Source organism: Anabas testudineus, chromosome 9, assembly GCF_900324465.2.
Source record: "Anabas testudineus chromosome 9, fAnaTes1.2, whole genome shotgun sequence".
Lineage (NCBI taxonomy): Eukaryota > Metazoa > Chordata > Actinopteri > Anabantiformes > Anabantidae > Anabas > Anabas testudineus.
Genome location: NC_046618.1, coordinates 20049843 through 20063909, shown reverse-complemented (window position 1 = coordinate 20063909; position 14067 = coordinate 20049843). Strand labels below are relative to the sequence as shown.

General features: G+C 39.2%; 1 protein-coding gene across 1 annotated transcript in view; it reads left to right on the top strand.

Annotated features, from left to right (window-relative positions):
* Positions 1–13771, top strand: part of rtn4r (reticulon 4 receptor) — a 39958-nt gene extending 26187 nt beyond the window's left edge. Inside the window, exon 2 of the mRNA XM_026342361.1 lies at positions 12026–13771. Coding sequence (XP_026198146.1) covers positions 12026–13407 — 1382 coding nt within the window. The 3' untranslated portion in view covers positions 13408–13771. The remainder of the gene's footprint in view (positions 1–12025) is intronic.
* Positions 13772–14067: the final 296 nt, after the last annotated feature.

The following is a 14067-nucleotide window of genomic DNA, read 5'->3' as shown; positions in this document are numbered from 1 at the left end:
TTCTTGGATGTTTTGGTTTATGGCGTTTACAACGGAAAATTGATTTACTTTTGCTTTATTTTAATTTTGATATAGCATAGCTTTATTTTCTCTACAAATAAATCTGTTTTTGTTATTCCCCCTCCTATTGTCACCCAGCTCTGTAACTACAGTACACTCCACTGGGTTTTAATTTTCAGTCAAGATGCTGAAAGATTGGGATTTCTCTTTAAATCATAGCAAAGAATAGAGACCATCTAGTGCGCGTGGAGGTTTTTATTCTCCTCTATGCTTTATTTAATATATACAGTAAATACTGTATGAGTCAAAAGAGCCTGGCCAAATTAGGTTTCAAAGCCGCAGTTTTCACATGGTTTGGGTTTAAGTGGAAGGTCTAGGATAGAGAATGAATCAGATGTATGTGGAGGCAGAGAAAGATATGGGATCCTATACCTCACTAATGTCAAAAATCCACCTACATACCCTCACAGAGAGTATTGCAGCCTGCACAAATGTTTACTGGATTTTCAATAGTCTTCATTGCGCAACAAATCCCGATGTATCCCTTTGACAACACTATTTTAGAAAGAAAGACCTGTAAAAAATCTGATGTGATGTGAGCAAAAGAGTGCTGAGAACATTGCTCTTGTTATAGGGCAGAACAGCAGAAGTAGGCCTCATGTTATTGGCCCTAATACATTTGCTTGCAGGAACTGACTCAAAAGATGAAAGGAAGGGAGAGGTTTGTCTTTTTCAGGTCAACATGCCTCCAGGGCTGCCTACACATCCAAAATAGATGGATCTACAAGAAAGCTGGCAAGAATTAGTTAACGCTTGCACAATGATCTAACTAATTTATTTATTTTATTCTTTTCATTTTCTGCTAGTCTCAGGACATATTTCGTCCTCTGGTAATATTTTACAGATGCTTGTGGGCACACTGTGTCTCTGTTTACCCCCCACTATGTGTCTGATGAGTCATGCACGGGGACCAGAGGAATTAAACAGTCATTGTTTGAGATAATGGATAACTAATGGCTACCTTATGAGAATGCACTTCAGAGCGTTGTGTGAGATGCAGTAATTGAATATGCTGTAAGTAAGAGTTGAGTTGAGATTAAACACGATGGCATTCTGATGTGATGAGATAAACCATGTAAATATCACCTGAACAACAGCAAGCAGTTCAGTATGTACAAACTGCACACTGAGAACCACCTGAACATGTTTCACAGCTCACACGGTTATCTGTTCCATTCTTCTTTTACCTCTTTGAGATTTGATCGGCTTACCTTCTTAGACAGTAATCTGGTCACTCTCTGTCACCCGTGCTAAAATATCCTTTAGAAGTCGTGGGCCTTATAGCCCACACAACCATTTCCATCCAAACTAATACTTTGCCTCAAAGTACTCAGTCATGGTGGAGCAGAGTCGCTTTGTTTCTGACATCACAGAAAGCAGTCTGATGAGCACTATGCCATGTCATCCCTTAGTGAGCTATATCATTCTATTCATCTGACATTTTAGCACAAAAAATAACACTGCAACACTAACTGACTTATTTTTTCTGACGTATTAGTTTTCCAATAAACACAAAACAGATGGTCTGTTTCTAAGAGATGCTCCCCTTTGAACATAGACTTTCCGCAACTAAATGTTCTATAAATAATTAAACAATTATGCAGTATACAATGATGATAGAAATAGGGAGAATGTAATTTAGTATCTACGTAAATGTTTAAATTTACTAAATAAGAACAAAAAGATGAATATTTCTTTAGGTAAAAAAACATAGTTTAAATGAAAGGTGGTCAATTTCCAAGTTTCTCTCTTTTATAAACCTACATTTAATGATATTTTTGTCTCTATGGAAACAAGCTGTCGTCCTGTATAAAGTGGCTGGATGGTAAAAGATCACTGCCCTTGATGCAGTACACTGGGGTTTGAATCCCAGCTGTGCTCTACCTCTAGTAGGGGTCCTTAGGCAAGACCTCCTTATGCTTGCCCTGCCTAACCTTGTACACTTGTAAGTTGCTTTGGATAAAAGTGTCTGCTAAATGTATTAAACACATTTTTAATTAGCAAAGGGAAGACACTTCTGTAGCTGCCAAGAAGTGGTGTAAAATAAATCAACCGTCCACTCTAGCTAAATATTAGAGACACTTATGTACTCACAGTGTCACTGAAACCAGACCTGTTGTTGGTACCATAGCATGACCAGCAACACCAAAAACACCAGGAATCTGTTTTTCACCTTCAAATTACTCCTTAACTCCCCTCCATCTATCTGTCTCCCTGCAGATGACTTTGCCACCTTATTCTCCAAGTCATCAGCACCCAGTTTTCCTCTGTTGAAAACAGAGACCCTCGTTAAACAGCACCTCATTCGTCTCTAACCAAGATCTTCACATCCACGTCTCCAGTCGTCGACACTAAACTACCAAATTAAAAACGTGGTGAGACTGGAATTGACCAGAATAAGAGAAGTACTGAACAAGAACATTAAAGGTGCAGGCTGTAAAAGATAAACAATGACTTCAAAGATGCCAAGATGGACAAATGTGTGTGTGACAATTTGTGTGTCATTTGATTCATCGTTAATATAATTACATTGAACACAATTTATTTTTAAAATATATGGATCTGTCTACAGTGACAGATCTGTTGAACCATGACAGAGTATGGACATATTCTGCACTGTAGCCACGTCAGCAAGTGTTTGCGGTTCTTTGAAGCCAAACTTGCTGGTTAAAACATGTCTTTTTGGACTGGTCTCAGTCGGTGTGAGGTGATTGCACATGACACATTTGCAGCCAGTCTGCACAGTCAGCTAGCCAATCCAGCAGAGTGCAAAATTGCGAAACTGGAGAAGACCAAGGGAGGTTAGATGACACATTATGGCAGTAAAAAGGGTGTCAGTAATGGTTTGTCTTGTGAAGTTTTCTCAGGCTCGATTTCACCACCACTCACTCTCAGGGATTGGCTTTAGTATCATTCATTACATTTTCACATGAATAAGAAATCTGCTAACTCACAAGACCCTTGTGTTGTACAGTAGATTTAACCTATGTGTAACCTGCGAATGAATAATGTGTATACTTTGAATTGTTTTTATCCGTGACACAAGGGCTTTTTAAAGTTAAGTAGAGTGTCTATGTTAAGAACAAAGGAGCAAAGGTGCTAGCAATTTAGAAATCCTTTTTGGTTTCCCCTACAGCTACTCTTTCCTACACTGCAATTCTCCAAACCAACTAAATGGATCACTGACAGAATGACTTTAGTTTTGTCTAGGCTGGCCAAAGATTAAGTGCTTGTTTGATGTATCTTTCCCCAATTGTAACTAACACAAACACAACACTTCATCTAGAGCTAGTTTCTGTTCTACGAGAACAACAAGTGCCAGTCTGAGAGGGCCGCTGCCAAACACAGGAATTTTGCAATAATGAAGCTGTCAGAAAGATGTGAAGTTTGCACCACTACACTTCGAGGCCTGGAAAACAGAATAGATCCTTCCTTGAGAGCTCAACGATGCCTACAGCAAAGACAGGCTACAATGACATCAAACTAGCATCAAACTGTGTAACCACTCATTACAGCATGTTCTCTGCTCAGACCACCTCAGTGTGTTTCCTCATCTTCACTTGCCCATATATACAAGGCCGCCTGTGGGTACCGTCACTGCTCTCTCCCTCTCCAGCTGACACTTCACATGATGATATGTTAGCATTATCTGAAGCTATCATCCAATTTTTACTGGGACCATTATCCTTTTTAGATAATACAGCAGTGATTCATTAAGCCTCATTTGCTTTTATGCCAGCGCAGTGCATTAACTGTGAGGGCTTGCAATTCTCACCAATTTCGAATTGTTGACATGAAAACCCCAGAACTGCATGAGAGACTATGACTCTATTTTGGGAGTGATCACATCAAATGTATGATCTCATTCAAAATATGACATATGTTATCAGAGTCAGAACTGTATGTATCTTATACTGTATATGGACGTAGCAGGACTAACATTTGTCTCCACAGTAACTTATAATTCAATAATTTCAGTGAAAACAGGAAATGCCAGTAAAGAATGTTGCAGAAGTACCAAAAAGTAAATAAATGCAGGCAAGAAAAGGGCTCAGGTATAACCAACCCACAGTGAATTCTGTGATTCCAAGGCAACATTATACTTTCTGTTTACCCAAAGCATGCTGGGGAACGCAGTGACAAAACAAGAAAACACAGAATTTAAACGGACGTAAGAGAAGAGAAAATCAATCAAGTGAAATAAAGTACTATCAATATTTTGCAGCAAAACATAACATGTATTGATATATTTATTTATTCTTGTATAACTAGGATAAACAAGCAATAACATTAGCATTACATATAAGCAGTATCACACCAGAAGGAGTGCTGCTGCACTGAATGTCAGTCATAGGCAGAAGGCCACAGGTCAAATGCCAAAGATATCACAACCGTAATAGCAGTTATTATTTGATGAGTTATTTGATTCTGCCAACACAAATACTATAGTTCCACAACTGTTTGTGTTGCTAATAAACACAAGCATTGAACATTTTCCTGCACACTAGGTTACTTTACATGTTAGAGCAAACCATAGCCGGCTATTTTGATTCATGTACATTCATCTCTATGTTTCCATTTATCTTGCAACCAGAGAAGAAAGTGTCTGTTAAGACTCGCTTTGGTAGCATGTGTGAATCTAGCGAGTTGATAGTACGCTGCTCAGTGGATGGTCTGAAGTAACTTTATAGTGAGCTTTTAGGTATGCGGGATAAATAATATCCATCTTCTCAGTGTAGTTTGTTCCACTAATTGTGTAGCATTAAACTGATAACGACAGTTTAAATGTGAAGCGGAGTGATACCTATAGTCAAATGTCCCAGTGGTGTTGCCCTCTGTATGAGCACTTATGGAATTCCTCATCCAAACAAATTTACCAATTACTTGGTCAGAATGAACTGTTGTTTAAGGTAAAAAACATGGTGACTAATTAACTGATATAATATGGGTTCAAGTGTGAACAATGATGTTTCCCTCATTCTTCAGCAGAAATGTTCACACAATCCTCTAAAGTACTTGAGGAGGATGACATACTTTGTTTTAAACTAAAAAGAATGCCTCCTAAAATGTTAACACCTGTGCTAAAGTCTGCCTGAGAGCGTAGCAACACCTAAACACATGGGACGTACTGTATCTCATTTATTTTCTCTCCAGCCATGTGTAGATAAGATAAAGCCTTATACACGCTGTTAAGCAAAAATGCTTGGCTGTACTACTGACAGCCTGTACGGCACAATACCCAAAGTAGAGCATTCCAAATTTTTTATTCGTCTGTGACTTCAGGAGTATCTGGACAACCCCCACACGCTCATGCTTGGTAGATGCCTGCATTATTTTCAGCTTACATTACTTGAATTATGCATTTTACATGGTTTCACATGTGAAAATCACCCATGTCTGTGACATGTGGAGGCGGGCATGAGGAAGGATTCAAGCATTTCTGCACCATCTCATGGGTAGACTTGACTTCCAGTGCCTTCCCTGGAACATTTAGTAGTGAGCTATAGCTGCACGAGTGCAACTGCTTCCCACTAAACAATAGAATTAAAAAGAATGTACAGTTTTTGCCCAAGTCTACTCAGTCTATGCCACCATGATAGAATGAGTCTACTTTAGTGGCATATAAGCATATTAAATGCTATTTCAGCTATGTGTAATGAAAATGCTCATTCGATTTAATTTAATTTTAAGTTAATTGTCTAAAAAGTGTTTCTGGTACAGTCTCTACTGTTTGGAATATCCATACTTTATATTACAATAAAATATATGTAGGGTCACTTATTGAACTTGTCTATAAAAGCTTAGTCAAGTCTGATAAATGTAATATTTATCAATGGGTATTTATCAAGGAAATGTCTAATAAAAGATAGTTTTAAATTAGCAATAGTAGTTGTAAGATCAAGAAAACAGCAATATCCCTAACCCATACAACAATATCTGGTTATGACATCAAAGTAATTAAATTTTAATTACATTTTAAAAATATCACACGTACTTTTAAATTTTACTTCATTATAGGACTGGAGCTATCAAGTTTCTTTTCACCCCATACCATGACAATTTGCAAATGTTGAGGACAACACAGTATGTGGCATATTTGAGCTGCTGGGAGGTCAGCGCATCACTCAAGGGTCGATGGTAATTTGATGGCAGTTGCTGAAAGGGAGAACTCTTCACTTCTACTTTCTCTTCCAATTGTTCACCAGTAGAGTGGGGATTCGATCCGACAGCACTCTGATTGCAAGCTCATTCTCTCACTGTCGGGATATTGCCAGCCCACTGCCTATTGTTACTGCTGTCACTTCTCAGTAACGTGACATGACAACCTATCTGCCTACTGCAGTAGTGTTGCAGTAGAGCCAGACATATTAACTGCATTGCTATTGATTTTTTTTTTTCAGAGAAGAAAATACTTGCATGTATACCTCTTATTTTCACGCATGTGCAGACCGTAGACCGTGACCCTACGTAGACCCTCCTTCCACACACACATTGCTGCCTGACCGTGTGTTTTTTTTCTTCATCCCAACCTCCGGTTCCCTCAGTTATTCATGAGCCATCTGCTTGGGCAAGCGCTGTGTCAGATGTGTGTCAAACAGGACCTCATCTGTCCCCTCTGTTCGTCTTCTAATTGTGTCCTCGTCTGCATGCTGAAGCTGCCACTGATGCCCCTGCAACACTCTATGGTTTGCAGAGGGACTCCAGCTCAAGTTGCTGGCCTATCGTGTCCTAAATAACCTGTTTGATCTGATGTGTGCATCTTTATTTAAGATCATCGCATCTGGTTCATCAATCTTGTAAGGACAAGAACAAATCTGGCTTTGTGTGCTTGTCTGTGTGTTTGTTTTGTTCACGTACTCCTTTTGACAAGTGGGTTTAAAATGAAAGTCCCCACTCTGATAGTAGAGTATAGTAAACTTTTTCACCAATAGACATAAAATTGACTTATTAGGTCGACAAAACACAATATATGAAAAAGTAATAAGAGGTGAAAAAAATATTACTTGACCTGGAAGTAGGAATAACTGCATTGAAAACAAAGTAATAGAAAAAAATGCTCCTTTGAACACTGTGGACTCTGATTACAACCTTTTCCACATGAGCATGCCCTACCAACCAATCCCCCTGCAATTCAGTGATGCTCTTGAAAGTGAAGACCATTTCTTTGCTATAATATAACTTTTTCACAAGCTTATGAGGGAAAAGAGGTTCAAAGCAAATTTAAATGGAATATTCTCCCGGTTTGCCATGACGGTGTAACTCTAGGCTACTTAGTAATTCTCTGCTTTGCAAAAATATTATTTTATAGAGAAGTGAAAGTAGGAATTTTAGAATGTACTGAAAAAGTAACAGTACACAAAAAGTGAACCATTTACTGTAACGCTACGTGTACAGCACTGCATCACTCAAACCTAATGAAGAAGTGTTTAAGTAGCTCCTCTTATCTGAGAAAAGTATGTTAGTATTTACAGAAGGACAGATTATTTGTTAGACTAAAATAAACTTAGAAAAAATAAAGTGGATTTACACCGATAAAGGTGCTGTTCATGTTGTTTCTCAAAATTATAAAAGACAACACACTACTATGTTATGACCACCAGGCTAGACGTAAATGAAATTGCTTTTATTCTGGGTGAGTGTGTGATTAATTAACATGTTTAGATATTTACCAACGTACTTGATGGAAAATTTTGAGGGATTTCATGTAGCTTGATATTTGTTTTTAACAGAAAATGGCAATAAGCACCAGAAGGGAGAGCAGACGGAAGCAGAATGGCGTGCCATTTTTCATAGGCTTGAAAGAGAAAACAAATTAACAAATTCAACAGAGACTAAAACATTACAACATTAATCACAAAAAATGTCCAGATAAAATTAGTTCCATCAATGAAAGACAGTTTTCAATTCAAAAGTCAAAGATTAGTAAATAAAATATATAATTTAATCAGTTTTTGATGATTAATTGTAACTTTGGCATATTTGTGACTCTGCTCATGACTTGTGAGATTGTGTGTGACTGCATTATTACTCTTTATTGCTCACATAGGCATTTACTGTACATCTGCATTGGCTGCTCTAAAGTTGGGCTTCAAACAGCTGTCATTCCATGTACAGTTTTTGTGTGTGTGTGTGTGTGTGTGTGTGTGTACGTTATTTATTTCAACATGATATAAACAGAATTTATGTATGCATGGGTGAATTCACACAAGACACATGAAATTGAGAGAGGGATCATGACTATATTATATCCAGGCCCGCCTCTGAGAAACACAACAATGTAGGATTCCAGAAAGAGGCCAGGAGGTCCCTTTGGAGAACTACTATGATTCATCTCTGACAGAGACATCACTTCCACTAAAGGCCAAGGGGATAAGACTGTCATGTTAGCCGTTCCTGCCCGCTCCACAACCCTTCAAAGTAAAGCTACCGTGATGAATCAAAGGCACTCTGAATCTGCTGTCCCGACGTGCTCTCTGTGTTCATTGTGGTTTTCAGAGCATGACGAAGGGTGTACATGCGTGTTGTATTTTTATAATGAGACAAAGGAGTGCTGAGAGTTTTAGACCTCAAAACATGCCAGGGACACATGCAAATGAGCAATGAGTCTGGTTAAGTGATGCTATCAAATAATAAGTAAACAAATCTGTCTGTGCCCACTCATACCACTCCTGTGGGCATCTCACTGTTTTTACAACTGATCATAGTGTCTTCTAGCTACTACTAGCACTCACACCAGCATTTTCAGCCTGAAGTTGCAGTAAGCTGATATTTATCTACAACACTGACTGCATTCATGCCCATATTTTTTCCTCTTTCAAGACTGAATTTTTGTGTGGCAAAACCCATACAAAGGAAAAACCTTCAGGAGAGTTAATAAGGAAAGATAAACCAGTTTCATTGCTAGTCTTACAGAATGTCATGTCTTAAAGGAACAATAAGTTATGTATTTATTATACTAAGTAATAACATTACAAGTACATACAGAGTTTAGAGAGACCTGCTTGGATCTCGGATAACAATGCTACAGTCTGTATTGCTTGTTCAAAATGTTGTGTGCCAGTGCTGAATGGCTGTTTGTGTTTGGACCTGTGTGATCCTGCCTACTGCACATTTGCCCATTAACATTTGGACACCAAACGAACTTTAAAACAATCAAGTTGGTAAATTTGCTGAATAATAATCATAAATAAATTTATGATTATTATTAATAATTAAAAAGTACTGGCTTTCATGCAATGTGCCCTTACTGGTTCGAGTGGATGCTTGTGATTGCACTTTATTTCTTCATAAGTGAGATTTGCATTGGCTGCAACCAGGACAGTTCTCAGAAATCGATCTAAAATTATTTATACATTACCCGTTACAGTGAGCAATATATTTTAGTGGCCGGGAAAGTAGCAACTCCAACTCCAGAGTGTGTATTTTCACAGCAGTCAGCATTTGTTTTCACTTGTGCACGTTCACTGTCTTATACATGGCAACTCATATAAGCTTGGCATCTGGGGAGAGGAAAAGTTCTGTCCAGTATTTTTAATGGGGACTGCAGTGCCCCTTTTAAATGCTTGGTGTCAGTGCTACGTATTGTTCCTTTAAACTGATAAGATAAAATATATTCATCTTTGTGATACTAAGAAAAGGATACAGAGAAGCAAATATCTAAAATGTTAGTTTTGGACCCAACCACACTGTCAGTAACCTTATCTATTATGGAGAATGGGGAATCTATTTTGAGACACAGTTTAATTAAATTTATTTGCCATGCTTGCCAATGGCAATGTACTGTATGCATATATTGGCAGCCTTGGGTAAATAGCAGTACTTGTGTTGGAGGTCAAGAAGGGCGTGAAATGATGTACTTCACTCAAAGCTGAAGGGCCCACTGTGTCAGTGACGAGGAAACAAAGAAGCTTACATAGCCTTAAACAGAGTGATGATTGCTATTGTACAATAATAGAGCTCTCAGTTTAGAGGCCACTAGCAGGATCTGAAACAGCAAGGCACTGCTTGGAGTTGTGTTTTGACACAGCAGATAGGGGAAAATTAAGTGTTGAAACCAAAGCTAGCAGAAGACGATAAGAAATTGATTTTTTTGTGTCATATTTTAAGATACTAAGATCTCTGTCACCAAGTCAACATCTTTGATGACCAGACAGACAAACATCAGTTTATATTAGTGTCTCATTTGCTGTGGTTGTAGATTTGAAGTAAAGACAATAAAGTAGTGATGAAAATCCAGGACAAGGGATGTTCTGGGTGACTGATCAATAATGTAAACTAAACTCTTATTAAATATATAGATATAGATCCAGTCGCTAGAGTGATCATGCAGAGGTTACTGTACTGTACTGTAATGTGATTATGAAGGCACAAAATGTCAGCAAGCAATGACTTCCAGATAGATGTTTGTAGCATATGCTAATGCAATCACTGTGGCACATATGTGAAGATGCTCTTAGTGAGACAAAAATAATTGGAAAGATGCTAACAAAGACAAGACATATTATTCTGAGAGCTGAGGAAACTGGGCTTTGACATGCAACGCATGGGTGGAAATAGCCTGTTAATGAATAGACAGCAGAAAGGGAAAAAATGAAGACGGCAGAGGAGATACACGAAGCGTGCTGTGCGATAAAATATTGCTATTGTTAGGAAGTGCTGAGGGAAAAGTGCTGCGATGCAGAAAGAGTGGAAAGTCTTGACAGCTTTCCGGTGGCAGTCTGACGGCTGAGCAGGGAGATTGGAGGGAAAGTGCAGCAGAGGGCTGCTGTCAGGCCACACCAGAGCTCCGTTTAACAAGGTCCAGAGATGAGCTGCACCACAACACATTGCAGGGGAATGAGAAGAGGGAGATGGGGATAAAGGGAGGGCTGAGTGAGGCTCATACATTTTTCCAGAGCCTCACTACCTGTCATGCCTGCAAGCCTGGGATTCCTCAAATGTGCATGGGAGCAGAGATTGAAAATCCTCAGTAAGGACAAGAGCTGAAGAGAATTCAGAGATTTGAAGGACTACCTGCCATTATATTGCTGATACTACCGCAGACATGTGTGTGACACTTTGACAGCTTCATCTGTAGATAAAAGAATGCGTGAGCCCCAATACATGCACTTCATTTTTAACTCAGCTGTAGCTACATAGCGGTAATCCAGCCCATTTTCAGTTACGATGAAACTATGCAGCACGTTGATTAGAACCTGGGCAGAGGACAGGTAGAAATAATTAATGTGAGCAAATGCGGAATACACCTTATTTAAACATCAATGCCTACAGGGCAAACACGTACAAGAATCTCACAAGCCTCGACACCACACCTCTTGTATATCTCATCTACATGCTGCACTTAGAAAAAAAATGCTTCAGTCATGGCTCTGCAGCTCTTATCTCTTAGCCTGACATGAAAGTTTATCTCCTAGAGTCAGGCTAAATGTCAACCTCAGGAAGGCTCAGACACTATTAGTTATGTCTGCCCTATTAGAACTAGCTAATTCCACATAAAAGCCACCTACCCAATTTTAAATGAGTCTGCATTCACAGGGCTCTTCTCAGCTGCTTAGGTCTTTACGTCAGCAAAGAAAGCAGAGAGATGTGTCCCCGGATCCAATTAACATCACTGTTAAATTATATGTATCCTTCTTATGGAGGGAATTCCTCATTCTGTTGTGTAATGCGCTGAACATTACACTTTATACAAGAAACAGTTTTGGATCTTGTAATATCCGACGTGCAGTCTAATCTTGAATTGTACACATGACCTGTTTATCAAATAATGACATTATATTATCAAAATAAATCAACCTGCTCTTTCACGTTTGGTAATTTTCCAGTCTGACCTGAATTTATTTATTTCTACTATTTATTTATCTTCCTTGACTTTATCAGAATTTGGACTTTATATATTATTATATAATATATATATTTATTACTATTATTTACTAATCAACTATCTTTTCTTCTGTTTCCATAGGGGGGCGACTCCTGTTTCTGGTAATGTGGCTGAACCTTGTGCCTCAAACTGACAGCTGCCCAGCCAAGTGTGTGTGCTACAGTGAGCCCAGGCCTACTGTGGCCTGCCAACAACAAGGACTGTTTTCCATTCCAACTGAGATACCTGTGCGGAGCCAGCGAATATTCCTCCAGAGCAACAAGCTAACGGTGGTAAGGTCCACCAGCTTCAGCTCCTGTCACAATCTCACTGTTCTCTGGCTCTACTCCAATAACATCAGCTACATCGAGGCCGGAGCCTTTTATGGCTTGGAAAAACTCGAAGAACTAGACATTGGAGACAACAGCAACCTCCGCACCATTAGCCCTACAGCGTTCCGGGGCCTAACTAAGCTGCACACCCTACACCTGCACAGGTGTGGCCTATCAGAGCTCCCTGTTGGGGTCTTCCGAGGAATGTTCTCCCTACAGTACCTTTACCTGCAGGACAATAACATTCTAACCCTGCATGATGACACTTTTCTGGACCTTGCCAACCTCACCTATCTCTACCTACACAATAACAAGATCAAGATAGTAACTGACAACATGTTTCGAGGCTTAATCAATCTGGATCGGCTACTGCTACACCAGAACCGGGTTATCTATGTCCAACCCAGGGCTTTTACGGATCTTGGCAAACTGAAATCCCTGTTCTTGTTCTTCAACAATCTTACTGTGTTGACAGGGGAGACCATGGACCCACTGGTGTCCCTACAATATTTGCGTTTAAATGGAAACCAGTGGATCTGTGACTGCCGGGCGAGGACCTTGTGGGACTGGTTTAAACGGTTCAAAGGTTCCAGCTCTGAGTTGGAGTGCAATGTTCCTGAGTTCCTGGCAGGAAAGGACCTCATACGACTGAAAAGTGAAGACTTGGAAGGGTGTGTAGAAATGCCTCAAATCCAAACCAATCTGTTCAGCTCCAAGGCACAGTCTGGGAAATTCCCTTCCACTGAAAATCCTCTGGGGGACACCATTCCTAGGTGTTGTCTTGGGGATAATGACAAGTCCTCTATCCTGTCTGGCAAGAGCCGCCAAATCACTAACAACCCCCTTAAGGAAAAGGAGAACATGTCAAAGACTAAATATAAGGAGCCAGAACGAACAAAAAACGAGACCCAGCATAAGCAGAACGATGGACCACTGGGAACCTTGTCCAACACCCTGGACAAATCCTTGGAGAATCTAAGCCCTGACTTTATAGACAATCTGGAATCATCGACAGTGTCAAACAAAAAGAAAAAGAAGTGTTCCAAAAAGCCCAAATCAGACACCCACTGCATCAAAGGTCAGGGTTCTACTTTGCAAGTGCTGCGCTTTCTCTTCATTCCCATTATCTGGATATCTCTAGCCATGTCGTAGGACTCCTGATCTCACTCTGAATACAGAACTCAAGATTGCTGATGCTCATGACAATGATACAGAAGATGCAGTGACATCTACAATGGACAGTGACTACAAACCGGGGAGTCGCCCTAATGTGGGTGAGGACAAACAATAATGAAGATGTTAGAGTACATTTAACAAAATGGATGCCTTTACAGAACACTACAGACCTAATGTATATAATGAATTGGTGCCCAAAATTGTTTGTTCTCTATGTACTTAACTGTACTGTGTCTAAGCTACACTTCGGAGACTCCTCCCTTTACCCTCTAAAAAGCTTTTACAGCTTAGACTGACCACTGGAAGGCTGAAAAAAAGAAGACAAAAAAAAAAAAAAAAATACAGGGAATCAAACACAGAGCGCACACAAAGAATGTTGAAGATAAACAATCTCCCCATTATTTATTCAAAGTGATGCATTTGTTGGGTAATGTTATGTTTTTTATGTTTATAAAAATGTTTTACCTCCCCCAATTTTAGTTCTATTTTCATGACAGAAAGGGTATATGGGTAGCATTTATGAAAAGACTAATGTTGATTTGTTTATGGAGATTGCAATGGAACCATAGATATGCATTTTATTTTACTTGTGTACAAGTATGAATATATTATGAATAAAAGTTCTTATTTCATAGA